The sequence below is a fragment of the Aptenodytes forsteri genome, unplaced genomic scaffold, assembly GCF_000699145.1.
Source record: "Aptenodytes forsteri isolate BGI_AS27 unplaced genomic scaffold, ASM69914v1 Scaffold56, whole genome shotgun sequence".
Lineage (NCBI taxonomy): Eukaryota > Metazoa > Chordata > Aves > Sphenisciformes > Spheniscidae > Aptenodytes > Aptenodytes forsteri.
In genome coordinates, this window is record NW_008796213.1 from 6,347,478 (window position 1) to 6,360,983 (window position 13,506).

Below are 13,506 nucleotides of genomic sequence, written 5' to 3' on the forward strand. Positions count from 1 at the left end.
AAAGGGTGGTACTGCCTAAACTCCAGTCCTGCCAAAGCAGTACATGTTGGCTTAACTAGTCTCCACTGGCACTTCTTGGCATTGCAGAAGGCTTACCTACAATGTCCTTTGGGCACATTGCTGTGCCTCCCAGCAGCACTAATCCGCCCAGCCCCAGCAAAGTGCTGGTAGGTCTGTGCTGCTGCTCTGTGTACTAGCCCAGCACTGTGCAATTTGTAGGATTGTGGACTCAGTATTAAAAGGCTTCCCATATCACTGAAAGTATGCCAAAAGTTATGCAATTAAATAACTTCAGCCTTAACAGCCTGGGACATAGTATTTTGTTCCTACTTCTCTGAAGTACTTTGACTTTCATTGATAGATAAGTGCACTATAAAGACAAAACAGATTTTAGTTATCCATAAAACACACCTGAAAAGACATGGGTATGATAAATAAAAAATGAGTCCCCCAACAAAGTGAGACTTTAAAAATACAAAAGTTTAGATTCTAGAAAAAGAGGAGGACCCAATTCAAAAGAAATGCTATGTAAGGATAGATGCCTTTTACCACTATGGAATTGCACATTGTAATTTACCTCTGGTAGAGTGCCTCTGCATTTATGGGAAGTGCGATAACCGAATAGACAGCGATGGGATCTGTCTTCCTGGATCATGCAGAAGTGGATACACGGGGAAACTCTGTGATAAGCAGATTGTTCCCTGTGAGCCCTCCCTACGGCTCTGCCATGCACATGCAGACTGTCAGCTTAGCGATGGTGCAGTGAGGTAAGTCAGTAACTTGCATCTAATTAATATTAACTGTGACGCAGCTCTTCCCTATTTGCTTGATCAAAACAGTACCTTGTAGCAGTACACAAACATCAGCCACTGAAATACTGCTATGCGGCAAATAAGCATAAACATGTACCACATCGACCTTGAGTTGCAAGATAGTAATTAAGAGTTTTCAATGCCCTATCCTGTACCTTATATTTAACACTGATAAGATAGATGCATACAGATCTGACCCTTGTTCAGAAGGCTGCCTTCCGAACAACATCTACGAAGGCTCTTAGGAACCTCTTATTTCTAACCATCCCTTAGTGAATTAGGAGTTTGAGCCTTGTTGAAAAATAGTGAAACTCTCAAGCAGTTTGGGGATAGATAGCTCACTCCGGTCAGCTCAGGTAAGATTTGCATACCACAAGACCGCAGACTTCAGCACAGGCTCTCCAGTTCTGACAGGACTGGTCACAAAACTCTCTTACTGCTACAGCTGCCTTGTGCTTGCCTCACGCTCACCTTCACATGCAGCAAGTTTGCCTCTTGCCGCAGTGTATTCACAATGAGTCACCACAGAAAGCAGAATGTGGGATGCTGTGTAACTTGCGTGCTTAAGAAATTACCTCCAATATGGGTTAATCTTGGGGGGGGACCCAGGGAAACAGGGGGGCTTGTTGTCTTGCATGCATTTCAGGAAGAGAGCTATCTTCGTTGTCACTGAAAGAAAGAGCAACCCCAGCCCATAATTAATTTAGAGCTATTAGCTCACCTTTGCAAAGATCACATCAGCACAGAATTAATTTCACTCCCCATCTCGTACACAGAGAGTGGATCCTTGATTTGACTTAATTAACCCAGTCAATATTTCAGAAGAAAACCATAATGCATGCACTTAAGCTATTTGTATCATGAATCCAAGGTTACCAATTTTAAGCTGCCTATAAATAGCACGTTACAGTGGAAAACAATCACTTCACTTTACAGCTGTCCTATCGTGTTTAATGCCTCCCTCCTTTCTCTTGTCTCTATAGCTGTGTTTGCAAACCTGGCTATGAGGGAGATGGCATGAGCTGCAGCAAAGTTGATCCTTGTGCTGCTTTAAACCCAGGTGGCTGTAATATCAATGTAAGTATGTGCTTTTCCCACAGAGCCTGACACCATAGAAAAGTAGGCAGTAAGGAAGGTTTGGCCAGAAACTGTTGCAGAAGAAAGAGTCACAATTTTCACTGCAGTTTCAAGCTCTTTTCCCTGATAGCAGCATCACTATTGCTTAGACAAGCCTTACACCTAAAGCCAGATGCCACCTAACTGTCCTGAACGGATGCTTCTGCATCCCTCCCAGGCTGAGTGCATTCAGACGGGCCCAGGAGAGTACACGTGCATATGCCAGGCAGGATGGACAGGTGATGGAAGGGACTGCTCAGCCATCAACAACTGCCTGCTGTCCACCGCAGCAGGGTGCCACGAAAATGCCACCTGCATATATGTTGGGCCAGGTCAGGTACGTCTTCTCACGTTCATTGCCACCTTCGGCACTAGTCCTTACCCATTTTGCTCTGCCGGTGCTTCCTACCCTGTTTTCTTCCCCAAATTCTCCTCTTCCTCCCAGCCACAAGGCTATTTCCAACAGTGCTCTCTACCCAAAGCAGTCTCCTTCAGTTTCTACCCCAGTGCTCCCTCCCTCCTACGTGGTGGTGTTCTGGCAGCAAATACTTTTTAGTAAGTACGTTAGTAGATGTCAGGTATAAAGGTCTTCTGAAGATATTAATCAGTGTCATTCCACTGAGGTCAATGGAGCTACGCAGAAACACAGAAAGACTAATTCACCATGTCTAGAATATGTACACTATTTTAATCATTTTAATTAATTGCTGTGTTTTATTAAAATGACAGAATGACTGCAAGTGTAACGATGGATTTCGGGGGAATGGAATTGAATGCACACCCATAAACTCATGCCTGGAACAAAATGGAAAATGCCATCATCTAGTGAGTAATTAATCACTCCCCGAACAAAGTGTTCAGATACATATCACACCTTGCCTCCTGCACACACCATAGAGTTTCCTTGCCATTTCAAGCCTGCAATTTCTGTTTGAGTTGGAAAAAAGCTTTCCAAGCAGTACTACAAGCACCAAAAATGCTATGTGAACCACATCAGTATGGTACATGCGCTGACGACAGACAGCAAGGGCTGCTCCCAGTTCTGAAGGACTATCTCAAGCCTGGCATAAATAAATGCTGCTTCTCTACCAGCAATTACAATTTGGATGCAATAGACTGTTGAGATGTTTACTCAAGTCACACATCTCTATACAGGCATCCATCAGCTTTATCAGTAGCTGCATGTGTTCAGCAGACCTGCAGGGCTCTGCTGTGCTCCGTAGTGCCTGCAAGAGCCACACCAGCCTCAGGCGGGACGCAGGGACAGAGCTAAAGAAAAGAGTGTGGGGGAGCAGAGGATGGGTCTGCCATAGTCGGGTGCAGGAACAGGGCCCAGTTTATGTAGGGAGGAAGTAAGAAAGGGTGGAGCAGAGAGTTTAGACTCCTAGACTTGGTGCATGGTGGGCAGGTGAGGGAGTTAGTGCCCTCAGCTGGTGGAGTTTGTCCTATAGGAGGGTGAGGATATCTATGAAAGATGCTATGAAGATCCTTTGTTAAGGTTATGTCTGTATGTGAATGTGTATCAGGAAGAGGGTTTACAGGCCATTCTTGCTCTTAAGTGGTCTCCTGAGTATTTGACAAGTTCTCTCTTTCTGGTTCAAAGGCAACTTGTCAGTTTGAGTCTTCACGTGGCTGGGAGTGCGTATGCCCAAAGGGCTACGAAGGAGACGGTAGAATATGCTATGGAAATGCTGCAGATGTAAGTAAGACGGTCATCTTCTCTGAGCACAGGACCTACTGCACAGTTCTCACACTGGATCTTAACCAGAGAGACAGCAAAGCTATTATAAACAGTTAGAAAAATATGATGCCCACCAGTGCTATCTGCAGACAGTGTTCCTGCTGGAGACTCTTGCCTGATACAAAAATGATCTGTTGTGTTTAAAAACATAGCTTGGAAAGCGGCCTAAGGGATCCGAGCATATTTCTTGAAGACAAATTGAAAAATGCCAGCCCCAGAGGCCTAACGTGCAGAAGTGCTCAGCACTCACCTCCCAGCTGGGAGCGGCGATCACCCAGCTCTTCTGAAGTTCTGCCTTGAGGTCTCTCTCAGTGGAAACGGTCAATTTATTGTGTTAAAACAAACCATGCTGACCAGCAGGCAAATAAAACCAAAACAAGTAAATTGGTGAAACAAATATGCATTTAACAGCGTAGGAAAAATGAAAGTGTCAGCTGTCCCAGCCATTGGCAATAATCTTACATGGCTCTTAGCACTATCTGCCATCCCTGCTCATACCATCATCTATCTCTGTTCGAAGTACTGTGGCTGAATAAAGGCTCTCCACTTGCAGGATGATATGTAAGATGCTGTACAAATACCAACCAAAACAACACAGCTTTTTTCAATTAATTTTGCATTGAAGAAAAGATTTAGGTTTACATTCCCAGAAAATTAACGCTTAGCCTGAGGTCAGTACATGTTACGTACCAAGGTCAAGTACACCTAATACACCTAAGCAATAGATGGCCTGATTTTCAAAAGACGTGGTAACTCACCATTCCCATTACCAGAAAGTATCGGTACTAGAAAAACACTGATGTCCTCCCTTTTCACACATACTGAAAACCTCCTCCTCCATGACATGTCAACCAGGCCAGACACAGCAGGTTACACCACAGGCTACAGCAAGAGTACTTTGGTACAGCTAATTATAGCTTGCATACTCATGGCTCGCTCTTTCTCTCTCTAATCAGGAGTTATCTGCTCTGTCAGAAGCAGCTGCATTTAACCAATGGGTTAACGTAAGTACACTTCATGGTTGATTTTTTTAGTATGTTCAAGTTTGCAGAAATACATAAGCCGTTTAGCCTTTAGAAATGGGAACCTCACAACAATATTCCCATCACACAGCAGAGGCCCAAACTCTGGAGAGGCATCGAGTGCCTCTCCCACCAGTCACGGCAAGGCTGATCATCCGGTTCCCTATTTCTACCTGAAAACCAAATTCTGATCCCAAATTCAGGCAAGTGAAGAAGCTCCACAAGCAGAAGAGCAAGTTACAAGCCCATCCTCTGAGGCAGGGGGCTACATAAGCCATTACTCATTCTGTACACAAATACACCGCAGTCCAGATGACCAGCAGCAGGGTACAAGCAGAGCCTGAATATGCGCCCAGGTGGCTCCTTCCAACTTCCCTCATGCAATAAAACTACACATAAGTGGAGAGGGAAGGCAATGCCTTACCCTCCCATTTTCACTGAGCCCCATGCCGGGAAAATGCAACCATATGGCTGGTCAGTGTGCTGCTGCCACAGCAGGCAAGGAGGAAAAAACTCGGTCTGTGTGGGCTTGACTGAGGTGCAGGAAATGAAGGAAGAGATTAGCTTGTTTGGCTTCAGATTAGGGAAGAAACGCCAATTTAGATGAAAGAAAAAAGTTCTAGATAGATTGATTGTCGCTGTCTACTTTTTATTTTCACATGCTATCATCTATTACTAGCGCAGCAGTAACATTAGAGGTCCTACCCCACTGTGGTTGGCACTGTGTGAATAAAGATCAAAACCAGTTTCTCCCACAAAGAGCTTAAAACCTAAATATAAGAAGTGTATAGCAAATACATGGCAAACAGAAAGGAACAGGGATATGTTAATGAATAGCATCAGAAGCAGAAGCCACAGCATATTAGCTGCTTTCATGCTTTTCAAAGTTAGACGGCTCGGGGATCATTAAAGTATGCAATTGCAACAGGGACCTCAGGGAGCTGCTTAAAAGAGAAGCCAGTGTGGCTAATTTAAATCAGTTATCTGCCTGGCCCTGGGCTCAGGCTGCAGCACTGGACACTGTAAAGAGAAACTAATGAAGTTAAAGAAATGAGCACAATAGGAAAGGCTGTTCACCTGCTAATGTGCTTTTTAGATAATGAAGCAGGGAGGGGGTGGGAATCAGGGAGCAGATTCTGTATAATCTATTGAAACAGGGATGTGGAAGTTTCTGCTACACTTCAGAGAAATGGTATACCTTAAATTAAATAATGGTAGCTACAAATACGAGTGAAATAGGGAGGTATATCCATCTGGGGGGAGGGGCGGGGGGGGTAACTTTTTACTTGAGCAGGAATGTGATGTTTACCACTTTTCATAACCAAATATTTTTCATGCTGGCCAGGAAGGATGAGAAAGGGAAGTCTGTTGCTATTTCTATATTTAAATATTTGGAAGATGACAGTGATGATGGCTAGAAAGAAAGACGATCTTAACAGAGGCAAAATTCCCAGCTATTTAAGGGAGCCGATTCTCTTCTTGACTTAAAACCCAGTGTGGGTATTGAAGGACTATCCAAAACAAGCCAGCTTCCAGGCAGCATACCAGCTGCAAAAAGGTAGAACCCAAGCTAAATTATGATTTTTTTTTTTTTTTAACATTCAAGTGCATAAAATAGAATCCATGAGACAAACTTTTGTGGGAGGCAACTTATGTGTTTCATAAGAAAAAACAATTCTGACCTAAACATTGCTTCTGCCCTTTAAATGCTGGCAATCTATTCTGTAAAAAATAGACACTCATTTACCATTTTTGTACAGCTGTAAGTACTTTTGTTCAAGTCATTGCTCAGTATAATAGTTTTTCCTCTCCAGGCCGGTCACAAAACACGTCACATACTCCACCTTGCTAAAAAGTCACCAGCTGCTATTTATAGATCGTCCTCAGGATGAATTATTTTATGCTCTTTACTTTCACACAGGAGGCTGAGATAAACTCGGTGTTGTCCACCACCTCAAACCTAACTGTCCTCGTGCCTTCTCTTCAAGCAATTGAAAACATGGATGAAGATGAGAAAGCCTTTTGGGTGTCAAAGAGTAACATCCCAACACTACTGAAGTACATTAATGGTTTTGGGTTTGGGGTTTTTTTTAATGAATTGCTTTCCATTCCAAACAAGACTTTGGTCTGAAGCCTCTAAAGCAAGACAGCTCTTACATTTTTAAGGGAGGGACATAGGATTCCCCTTCTAGTTACAGTGATATAAAACTGTAGCAACTCCACTGAAAACAAAGACATTGTTTGTATTACATCAGAAATGTTTAAAGGCTGAGCTAAGATCAGAACATAGCTGAACTAGGTATTGTACAAACAATTCCTGCTTTAAACCACAGTTTTAGGCACACTAAGCACATTTATCTGAAAAAAATGAGAAACTACAAAACCTTCAAATCCAGTTAATTTCCTTTAGGTATCATGTATTGACAGGAGCTTACAGCTTTGCTGATTTCCAGAATTTATCGTCCTCTGACATGCTGCCAACATCTCTCCAGAGCAACTTCCTACACTTGTCTAAAGAAAATGGGGTGAGATGATCTGCAAACCTCTATGGTATCATACACCAAACCCTGACCATCACTGCCACTGGCTTTCTTGTATTACAAAGCCACACAGACATTATGTACCTGTGTTTAAAAAAAGACCGTGTCATAAAATTAAAGAAATAGATCAATTATATTGGGCCCTCTGGGAGAAACGTTAACTTGATTTTCTCCACCACTTTACCTAGCTGAAATTTGTCCACAATATTATTTATTCCTAGTGTCCCTGTAGCTGCTGCAAATGCTGGACAGTCTCGTAGCCAAACGGAAGCAGAGTCCCTGCCTGGAGCAGCCTGTGTGAACTAATTTAACACAAAGAGCATCAAGGAAACCCAATAACTTATTTTAGGGAGCTGGGAAGACAGGAGGAAGCAGTGATACCGTGCACATGTCCTCATGTGCAACTTGATAGTCCCAAACCACGCGACAGTATTTTTAATGGTAAATAGCTACAACTGACAGCCCTTCCCCCTCAGCCTTTTTATTTATTACTCCATGTTCTGAGGAGGATTTTCTGGGACTCCATATGGCACATTTAAGCACTTCATCCCCATTAAGGGAGGGAAAAGTTGCCTTTGCCTCCCTTCCCCGAGGGAAAAATCATGAATGGGGTCCTTCAAAGCAGCACAGACACGGGAGCGCATGAATCGGCACAGGAGCTCATCCTGCCATGGGATGGGGGTGAGTGCACCTACCCTGAGTAACCACCCCAGTGCGAGCGACCCCATGGCTTTGCCGGTCTGCGGGCGGGGAGCAGCACCGAGTCCCAAAGTCACCTCTCCTGCACACAGTTCCCTGAGGGCAGGTGCACACCGGCATGAGCAGAGCCGTGGTGGAGCCCCAGGCAATCGTTTGGGAAGGTGTGGAAATCCACAGCACGAACCGCCAGGAAAACACTGCCACCGCAATGCAAAAGCAAATCCTTTCTCTTTTCCCTCTTTCAGAGCCTCACCCTCGAAGGCGCTCACATCGTGGATGGCGACATCGCATCCACAAATGGGATCATACACGTTATTGATAAGGTATACGGCCGCATGGGGAGGATTTGTTCCTCTGCACCACAAGCAGTGGAAAATAATTAACAACTCTTGGAAAAAAGTATTTGCACAGAATCGCATTTTCTCCTGCATCTGATCCTTGCAGGTGAGGTGCTACCACAGCATGTGCACATGCGCTGACGTGGGGTATCTGCTTCCTTTTCAGGTTCTGACCCCCCTCCACAGCACCGTCATGCCGAGGCTGCTGGCCCGCCTAGAGCAAATGCCCGATTACTCCATTTTCAGGGGCTACATTATTGTAAGTTTTCATAGCCTTTTAAGAACAGCAGCAGTTCTCTGCTTTGTTTGCATTTGGACTGGTATCAGGCTATCAGTGGTCATTCTGATTTGTTTTTATGTGTTTCACAACAGCAATACAGCCTGGCAAATGAAATAGAAGCTGCAAACACATATACAGTCTTTGCCCCAAATAATGATGCCATAGAAAATTACCTAAGGGATAAGAAGTCTGCTACTCTGGTACGTATTACTCACAAGACTTGTCTTAACTCAGTATCTCATCTCAGTTTCAAGTGGATGGATTGAGAGGACACAGAAATAGGAAGAGGGATTTGGTTTCCAGAAATCCAGTAAGTTTGGGTTTGCTTTTAACACCAAAAGAGGTGAGGAGGGATGGATCCACCTATATTTTCCTGGCTTGCTAGAAGAGCCTAGCTATTTGTTCTGGGTTTTGTCCTTCTCTACATTAAAAACATGCTGATAACATCCAAGACATTTCATCAGTAGACTTTTTTTTTTTTTTTTGCAAAGATGATCAGTACAGGAATGACCAGGAATAACACTGAAATGAGTTTCCTAGGTGAACAAGTCCAGTCCCCTGTCATCACTGGCAACCCCATTGTTAATAATGCCACAAAATATTCTGACTCTTCCCTAAAAATATCCAGATGCTTGCCCTGTCGCTCCTGCAGGAACGCTCTTGCCCAGCCACTTTCCACAGACTGTTTCTAATCCCAGTTTACGAGCACCGTTGGCCAATCCCAGGGCTCAGAAAAATTTCTGAAATTTTCCTGGCTAGAAAAATTTCCACGGGCAAACCCCATTGCTGCTGCCCACTCCCAGGAGCCTCACACCAGGCTCATGCCTGACCTGGCCATCAGCTCCTCCCACCAGCGCGGACATGTCCATCCCACCTCCCCTGCCGACCTCAGTCCTCATGCCCAGAGCTAGTTTATATTATTTTGACAGCACGCCTCCGGCCAGTTTATATCCCTTTATTCTTATGCCAGGAATATGCTTTAGCTGAAACAACTTTCTCTCTCTGGCATTTGCGCCCTGACATATTTGCAAGGCCAAACAGCCTTCTCAATCCTGTCAGTCTCCTCCCAAGATAAGCTATCCATTTCCTGCATCATCCCAGCACCTTTCTTCACACCTGCTCCAGTTTGAAACAGCTTTATTAAACACGCATATCGAGAGCCACACCTTGCAGAGGAAGCTTCGCCCACGACTTGCTCAATGACATTAATACTTCCCTGCCTCTTCCATAAATATTTACCCTGCCACAATCTGTCCCTACTTTTCATGGTCTCCATTTACAGCCAGGAAGCTGAGGAGCACAGGGTTCAAATGACTCATCCCAAAACATTTACCACCAACTGGCAGACTCACGGCAAAAGTCCCGCTTCCTGCCTCACCGGAAGAATTCACACGTGATCAAGCTACGTCTGCTCAAATGACTTTTGAACACTATTTTAGTTAGTTTCGTGACACGACATCATAATTTCTGCATGACTGTAAGAAGCATTTATAACAAACTTTGAGAGATGCATAGGTAGCTTTAAGACATCAATCCCGTTGGATTCAGGTTACACACGCACAGAAATCTTTTTAATTTCCACTACTTACCAATATGTTTCTTCTGTCTTTCTTCCATCCTCCCAACCTTGCCTGGTGTGGCAATCTGACAAAGAAAATGAGAAAACAACTATAAGGTTAAGCCTGCCTAAACCTTATCCTCTTCATGAAACACCTTGGGAGAACTCTGCCGCAGAGGGAAGAGCTCGGCACAGGGAAGAGACCCCATTCCTTGGCCTCGCTGGAAGCAAGGTTTTTTTCTCACTCTGCTGGTGATTAAAGACAGAAATGGGGATGCATGAGAGTTAACTTTTCCTCCAAAGCATCCAAGTCAAGAGGATTAAATAGGGTTGGACATTGATGGAGGCCTATGCCTTACTAGATTAGCTCTACCTTAATTGCCACCTTCTTGCCTGCAAATATTTCTTTGTCAAATCTGTGGAAAAGAAAGCAGAATGAGTCCCACCGTATGAGATGTAAAGACCACTACTTCACCCTGTGGGCAAAGCCAGGCAACATCACAAATCTTGCAACCTGGGGTTGTTTCATGCTTTCACACACTTTTGAAGAAGCTGAAGAGCGAGGAGCAATATGAATGTTCAGAACAAGGGGACAGCAGGCAATGGGATTTCCCACAAGCACCTTTTACTGCAAAGACATACAGCTGCAGCAGCGCTATATCTGTTGGCTAGGCAACTCCTAAACCCTCCAAATGCCCCAGCTTCTCTCACATCTACAAATCTCGCACAAACACATTCTCCTTCTGCTTCCTCCTCCAAGTCAGGGAGAGCTCTGGGAGTCCCCTGCTTTGGAACAAGATGCAGAAGCTTTGGGAAGCCCTCACAAAATTTTGACATGCAGAGAATAATTTCACCGCATCAATGAAAAATAAATACACTCTAGCAATAACGCATAGAAAACTTTCCAATTAACAGGTGTGGCTCTAGCACTTTATTGATTGAAGATGACCTTAAAGATTAAAAAAAAAAAAAAAAAAAAACCACCACCTATAAATTGCTGTAAACGTTCCTCTATAGGTTATTCAGGGATTCCCAAAGGAAGAAGGAATCGGTATGGGGAAGATTATAAAAGCATTCATGAATATGCAACTTTTGATGTCAAATGAACTCGTGAAGTTCAAGAGTCCTAAAAAAATCATCTGACTAACTTTTCCCTGAATCTGTCAGCCAACCCTATACACAGAAGAGACACTAACAGGCACAAGCAAACCTTGGTCCCGCCAGTTCAATAGCCTTCCATCCCCCATGGTCAATAAAGTTTCATTATGACAGGAATGTGGACTCTCCACAGTAAGAAATATGAAATAACCTGCCAGCTAGAGAAGCTTCTCCTTAAATTCAGGCAATCTATGTTTGGCTTATACCCTGTGGGAAAAGCTATCCCAAAGAACTTTCCATGCTTTTTTACGTAACTCTGAATTTAATCGTGTGTTTGCAGGATGAAGGCCAAATCCGCTATCACATTGTGCTGGATGAGAAGCTCCTGAAGAACAACCTGCACAATGGCATGCACAGGGAGACCATGCTGGGGTTCTCCTACCAGGTTGGGTTCTTCCTCCACAACGGCCAGGTACTGCTGCCTGCACTTGCTCAGAGAAACAGGTTTCCTGCTTTTTACGAATCCAGCTTCAACTTTAACATGCAGTCAAAAACAGCTGTGCACCCCACATGAGCTTCTGGGACTTAATAGCACAAAAGATGTCACTCAAATGCAATGTTGCTCTCAGACCTGCTTAATTCAAAGTCACCCTTGAAGGGATCTTTGACTGAATTTGATTTCAGTTATGCTGTTCCCATTTAGCATTGCATTTTAGAAGCTACTGTGGTGGACATGTATCTCTAGCAGCTACAAGCCCACATCGCAAAGCAGTCATTAATCTGACTTCCAAGAGCTATTAGAGACCTGCCTTCAATTATAAAACATTAATTCTCTTTTCTGTGGATTTACTCCACTTTCAATCCTAAGAGCTCGAAGCACTTGGCAACAAATATGAATTGCCTTTCAACACCACTCATTGGAAAATCAGGCACAGCAAGATTAAGCGACACACCCAATTCTGTGGCACAGCCGGGAAGGGAACTTGGTCCTCCTTCTTCTCTGCCCCAGAGCTCCCTCCAGGCATAGGCAAAGGAGAACAGAAAGCTTCTCACCAAAGCAGTTTCAGCCCTGCTGTTTGCTCTGCCCACAGCAGAGCCTTAAAAGAAACATCTGCTTGTGGGGCTGGTGAGGGCACGATGGGAGTGCGGGGTAGCAGTGAGATGATGAAAGTCTGCCTTGAAGGAGCAGCTTCTGGGAGGTCTTCCCTGAAGCCCATCATCCCCCACAGACAGCAAACCCAGCTCTTGGCTTGCTTTAGGCTCCTTCTTCAAAACCTTTACACCCCACAGTGGAAAAAGCTGCTCTGCCAAATCCTATTGCTAAGAAACTTCAACAGGCTGCATGTCATCTCACACCCTCCAGTCTGGTGAAGCTCTTAAATGCAGCAAAACTGGGATGTGAGCAAGTGCTCGAAATTAACAACGTTCTTTGGTTTTCCTGAAGTGAGGCTTGTACATTGCTCCTTCTTTCACCCACTACTGCTGCAGTTACCGTAAGGCTACTAAACAGCTCTGCTGCTTTCTAACTGATGGCATTTCTTTTGCAGCTATTCATAAATGATGCACCTATAAGCTATACAAATGTTGCAACAGACAAAGGAATTATTCACGGTTTGGGAAAAGTCTTGGAAATCCAGAAGAATAGATGTGATATCAGTGATACCATGATCACCGTAAGTGGTTCTGTTCATACAAATGTTTAAAGGCCCATCAGAGAGATCTATAACCAAACACAGCTAAGATGTACAGGATACGTGACACTGTATTTCCCGGTAAGGAAAGCATGCATTTTCCGCAAAGGGTATTCCTACCAGAGTTTTAGCATCTATTAAGACTGCTTTGATCCTGCAATCAATGTACTGACAGCCTAGATAAAATATAATTAGAGTAGCACAAGCAATTCCTGAGCTTTAATTTTCAGAAAATAATAGTAATGCACTATTCTAATACATCTTCTTAGCCAGGCCACTTGTTTATAAAGTAAACAAGTGAAAAAAACACCTAGAAAATAAAATCTTTTTAGTAAGGAAAAATGTTTCTTTTCATTCCAGGTGTAGATTACCGCTGCACATACGCATGAATTCCTCTGAGTAAAGCATTCTCCCTCTTTTGTTCCTTTTACATATGAAATACAAATGGGTTTACATTCCTTTAAAGGATAGGATGTGGTTTCCTCAAACTGGCAGAGAAAGGTTCCCTTTGTCTTTTCTCCTGAGTGAGTCAAATAGGACAGCAAACAAGCAGGTACCTCCCTTTTTTATGGAGCATGCAACGAACTAGACAAGGAAGACAAAGTGAGACC

The 13,506-nt window shown here is 43.8% G+C and overlaps 1 protein-coding gene across 1 annotated transcript in view; it reads left to right on the forward strand.

Annotated features, from left to right (window-relative positions):
- The window catches only part of STAB2 (stabilin 2), an 86,309-nt gene that overhangs the window by 35,776 nt on the left and 37,027 nt on the right, over positions 1 to 13,506 (forward strand). Inside the window, exons 23-35 of the mRNA XM_019474401.1 lie at positions 587 to 767; positions 1,796 to 1,889; positions 2,107 to 2,265; positions 2,658 to 2,753; positions 3,532 to 3,627; positions 4,626 to 4,673; positions 6,613 to 6,749; positions 7,102 to 7,216; positions 8,176 to 8,253; positions 8,435 to 8,527; positions 8,641 to 8,748; positions 11,545 to 11,676; positions 12,752 to 12,877. Of these exons, the coding sequence (XP_019329946.1) occupies positions 587 to 767; positions 1,796 to 1,889; positions 2,107 to 2,265; positions 2,658 to 2,753; positions 3,532 to 3,627; positions 4,626 to 4,673; positions 6,613 to 6,749; positions 7,102 to 7,216; positions 8,176 to 8,253; positions 8,435 to 8,527; positions 8,641 to 8,748; positions 11,545 to 11,676; positions 12,752 to 12,877 (1,463 nt within the window). The remainder of the gene's footprint in view (positions 1 to 586; positions 768 to 1,795; positions 1,890 to 2,106; positions 2,266 to 2,657; positions 2,754 to 3,531; positions 3,628 to 4,625; positions 4,674 to 6,612; positions 6,750 to 7,101; positions 7,217 to 8,175; positions 8,254 to 8,434; positions 8,528 to 8,640; positions 8,749 to 11,544; positions 11,677 to 12,751; positions 12,878 to 13,506) is intronic.